The sequence below is a fragment of the Loxodonta africana genome, chromosome 1, assembly GCF_030014295.1.
Source record: "Loxodonta africana isolate mLoxAfr1 chromosome 1, mLoxAfr1.hap2, whole genome shotgun sequence".
NCBI classification, from domain to species: domain Eukaryota; kingdom Metazoa; phylum Chordata; class Mammalia; order Proboscidea; family Elephantidae; genus Loxodonta; species Loxodonta africana.
Window position 1 is genome coordinate 84926955 of NC_087342.1, and position 4877 is coordinate 84931831.

At 39.8% G+C, this 4877-nt stretch overlaps 1 protein-coding gene across 1 annotated transcript; it reads right to left on the bottom strand.

Annotated features, from left to right (window-relative positions):
• Positions 1-3213: 3213 nt before the first annotated feature.
• LOC135232980 (olfactory receptor 2B11-like) lies at positions 3214-4172 on the bottom strand. Its single transcript, XM_064295704.1, has one exon. The coding sequence runs from the start codon at positions 4147-4149 to the stop codon at positions 3214-3216; it is 936 nt and encodes a 311-aa protein (XP_064151774.1). The 5' UTR covers positions 4150-4172.
• Between the last annotated feature and the right edge of the window lie 705 nt (positions 4173-4877).

Here is a 4877-nt window from a genome sequence, read left to right on the forward strand (position 1 = left end):
GACACTTTGATAGGAAGCCCATTGATGAATGTTTACCATTTTGTATTATGACAATTAGCTTGAAATAAATGAAGTTGTATTATAAACTATATTATTAATTAATTTTACTACATAACACAGTTACTATTTTACTATGGATCAATATATTTTAATGTATTTTCAAGAACAGAGTGTCCATATTGGTGCATACTTGCTAAGTATCATTCTTGCCTAAAACCATCATCAAGAATATCAGAAACATGACACACTTTGAAAGAGAAACATTTAACATGAAATTTGGGGAATTAAGGGATGATTTAGGAAATAATATTAAGCCATTATTTCCTGTCCTTGAGCATGTGACCCAGCTGGAGCTGGCTCATAAGGAGTCACAAGGACACATCAATGGGGCCCTGAGGTATAAAGACAATAGATAGGATAATCTTGAAAAATATCTTTTAGGGAAACTTTCACAGAAGGCAGAACACAAAAGACTTTCCACCCTTATCTTTTTCTCTTAACATTTAGGGAAAAGAAATTTGTTGGACCAATGAAGACCCCCCAACTGTCCTTACTGAAACCTGTATCAATGATTAACAAAGCCAATTCAAAATGTAAGGTGACAGTTTCTAGCCAATCTGTGAAAAGGTGAAGATTTCAATGGTTTTGCCCATTTGTAATATTAATATATACTGATGACTGTTACCTTCCTAAGACTCGGGCAGACATGGCTGTGGTAGCATGCTTGCCTGTTTCCCCATTCTTGCTTACCCTATAATATTTCCTTGGACTCAGGCAGGCATAGCTCTGGCAACATGCTTTGTCCACTTCTCAACTTTTGTCCTTTTGAATATATGCTGAATAAAACTTTCTTTTTGCTTTACTAAAGTTGGAGATGTTTTTTCCCCTACGACAGTCTCTAGCCAGCAGGATGAATTAAGTTCCCAAAAAGAAGGGTACCAAAAGCTTGAACCTTAGAGCTTAATATTTTTGATAAATGAACTTGTATTCCCTCCTCCCTCCCCCCCCCATTACTGAGACACCAGTTTGGGGTTCATATTGAAAATTGCTATAAATTGAGTATACCAGAAGTAATTTGTAATTTCAGTGACCATTTTGGGAAAATGACCTTTCATTTGTGTTGTCCTTTCTTTCCACTTCAGAGAACTTACGCTTGATACTCAGGTTTTGTCAAAAGGTATAATATTCCTCCATCTGAAGCTCTGGCAAGTTTATAAGCTTTATTTAGAACCTTTTTTTTTTTTCCATTGAATTGAGTAGGTCTTACCAAAAATTGCTATATATACTTGTAGAAACTAGGATCCTTGTTTTGTATGGCATTGTTTAGAGAGTTTATGTGATCTTTCTGTCTGCTTTTGTTCTAAGAGCTTGCTTCTGGTCTAGAGTGCTGCGCCTAAGTTTCTGTCTTATATCAGGTTAGAGGCCATGGCTTAGAATTGCTGTTTTTTTTTTTTTTATATATATATATATATAATTTTTATTGTGCTTTAAGTGAAAGTTTACAAATCAAGTTACTCTCTCACCCAAAAACCCATATACACCTTGCTACACACTCCCAATTACTCTCTGCCTAATGAGACAGCCCGGTGTCTCCCTCCACTCTCTCTTTTCGTGTCCATTTCGCCAGCTTCTAACCCCCTCCACCCTCTCATCTCTCCTCCAGGCAGGAGATGCCAACATAGTCTCAAGTGTCCACCTGATCCAAGAAGCTCACTCCTCAACAGCATCCCTCTCCAACCCACTGTCTAGTCCAATCCAGGTGTGAAGAGTTGGCTTCGGGAATGGTTTCTGTCCTGGGCCAACAGAAGGACTGGGGGCCGTGACCACCAGGGACCTTCCACTCTCAGTCAGACCATTAAGTCTGGTCTTATGAGAATTCGGGGTCTGCATCCCACTGCTCCCTCAGGGGTTCTCTGTTGTGTTCCCTGTCAGGGCAGTCATGGGTTGTAGCTGGGCACCATCTAGTTCTTATGGTCTCAGGATGATGTAGTCTCTGGTTCTTGTGGCCCTTTCTGTCTCTTGGGCTCCTAATCACCTTGTGTCCTTGTTGTTCTTCATTCTCCTTTGATCCAGGTGGGTTTAGACCAAATGATGCATCTTAGATGGCTGCTTGCTAGCGTTTAAGACCCCAGACTCCACTCTTCAAAGTGGGATGCAAAATGTTTTCTTAATAGATTTTATTATGCCAATTGACTTTAAAATGCTGATGTACATTGAGTTTACTCACTTTGACAGTGCAATTAATGAGAACATTGCTCTTAAGATCCTGGTGAAGAACCAGATGGTATCCGGTGGAAAACCAGCACTGTGAGTTTAAAGAACCTGCCATGGTCGCCATCCATGAGCTCAACTAAGTACAGATATTAATCATCAATGTGATATCTCTAATCTCCGATCAAAAGGAGGGAATGATTTAGGAAACAATATTAGACACATTATTTCCTGTCCTGAGCATAGAGAATATGACCCAGCTGGAGCTGGGCTCACAAGGACTCACAAGGACATCAACTGGGCCCTGAGGTATAAAGACAATAGATAGGATAATCTTGGAAAGTATCTTTTAGGGAAACTTTCACAGAAGCCAGAACACAAAAGACTTTCCATTCTTATCTTTTTCTATTAACATTTAGTGAACAGAAATTTGTTGGACCAAGGAAGACCCTCCTGACTATCCTTACTGAAACCTGTACCAATGATTGTTAAGACAATTCAAAATGTAGGATGACAGTTTCTAGCCAATCTGTGAAAAGGTGATGCTTTCAATTTTTTTTGCCTACTTGTAATGTTAATTTATACTGATAACTCTTTAACCTTCCTTGGACTTGGATAGACAAGGCTGTACCAGCAAGCTTGTCCATTTTCCCACTTTTGTCTATTCTGGACTTTCCTTGGACTTGGACAGACATGGCTGTGGTAGCATGCTTGTCTGTTTTCCCATTCTTGCTTAGTCTGTAATATTTCCTTAGACTCAGGCAGACATAGCTCTGGCAACATGCTTTGTCCGCTTCTCAACTTTTGTCCTTTTGAATAAAAAAAAAAATTTTTTTTGAATACGTGCCGAATAAAACTTTCTTTTTGCTTTACTAAAGTTGGAGATTTTTTTCCCCTACAACAGGGACAAGAATGCATTATTACAGAAATTTTGAATAAACCTACTGCAATTATTATATATATAAAAATAGGTAAATAATTTCATTTGATATCTACCATCTTTCACTTGGAACTGAAAACCCTCCTCATCAGGTTACCTAATGCCCCCTTCACATCCTTATTCCTAAGGGCGTAGATGAAGGGGTTGAGTGTAGGTGTCACCACTGCATAGAAGAGAGCCATGAACTTGGGCTGGTCCCCTGTGATGGAAGAGGCAGGCTGAAGGTACATGCTAATGCCTGGGCCATAAGATAATAAAACTACTATGAGATGTGAAGAACATGTCCCAAAGGCCTTTTTTCTTCCCTCCGAAGACTTAATCTTCAGCATAACATGCCCAATACAAGCATAGGAAGCAAGAATTAGGCAGAGTGGAACAGCTAATATAAAAATGCACACCACAAAGAGTGTGAGCTCATTAGTACTCTTTTCACCACAGGCAATCTTTATCAGAGCAGAAATCTCACACAAGTGATCCAGTTTGTTGAGACCACAGAGTGGTAACTGTAATGTAACCGCAGCATCTGAGACAGCAGAGATGATTCCACTCAGCCACACAATGGATACTAGTAGGACACAGATTCGCCAATTCATGTTTAGGGTGTAGTGAAGTGGCCTGCAGATGGCCACATAGCGATCCAAGGACATAGCAGCCAAGAGCAGACATTCTGTGCCACCCATTGTGTGAAAGAAATATAACTGAACTGTACAGCCCATGTAACTGATGGTCTTTTTAGAGCTTCCCAGGTTAACCAGCATCTGAGGGACAATGCTTGTGGTATAACACATGTCCAAAAAGGAGAGGTTGGTGAGGAAGAAATACATGGGGCTGTGGAGCCTGGGGTCTAACTTGGACACCAGAATGATGGCGATGTTTCCCATCATGGCCATAGGGTATGTTATCAGAAGAATAACAAAGACAGGTTTCTCCGTCCAAGGGCGGTCAGTGAAGCCTAGTAGAATAAATTCCTCAGGGTGGCTTGTGTTAATTAGTGCCATTGTCTTTATTTCAGCTGCAGTAGGAAGTGGCAAGGAAGATGGAAAGTTAGGAACAGTGGTAAAACATGATTATTCATTGATCACGTGTTCATAGACGATGGAGTGCAGTAGTAACGTGAGGATGAAATAATAAGGGTTCTGGCGCCATGTGGCCTAATTTCCCTTCATGACACTACAAATTAAAGGCAGTCATTTTAAACAACCTAACCATTTTAAAACAGAATTTCCTCCTTTGTAAGATAACACTAATTATCTCCTTGGGTTGGGATGAGGATCTAAAGGAAAATAGATGTGACTGTGTTTTGGAAACTCCAGAGCAATGGTTCTCAAACTTCGGCTGGTATAAAAACTCAGGTAAGGTGGCTGTTAAAATGCAAATTATTAGTTTTTATATCCAGCTGTCTGATAGTCAATATGTCACAGGGCTCAGAATTCATGTAACTCATTTACAGAAAAATTGCTGAAAAAGCAGTGACAAGAAGAGTAAAGATATTGAGGTAGCTACAGTAGGAGGAGAAGGAGGAGAAATCCTGGAGATAAGAGTTATCAGGATAGCCCTGTCCATCCCCACTTAGTTAGCTGACTAACTATGTCATCTCTATAGGGAGTAAGAAGGCTTGCTTTAAACCCATCTTAGCTATGTGGAATGGAGCTAGAACCAAAACACTTTTAGCTTTAATTTTTTCAAGTATAAAATGAGAGAACTGAACATACCCAAGAATTTGTTT

What these genes read in the sequence shown, in the direction of transcription:
- LOC135232980 (XM_064295704.1), bottom strand. Translation starts at nt 4,149, where the DNA reads ATGGCACTAATTAACACAAGCCACCCTGAGGAATTTATTCTACTAGGC.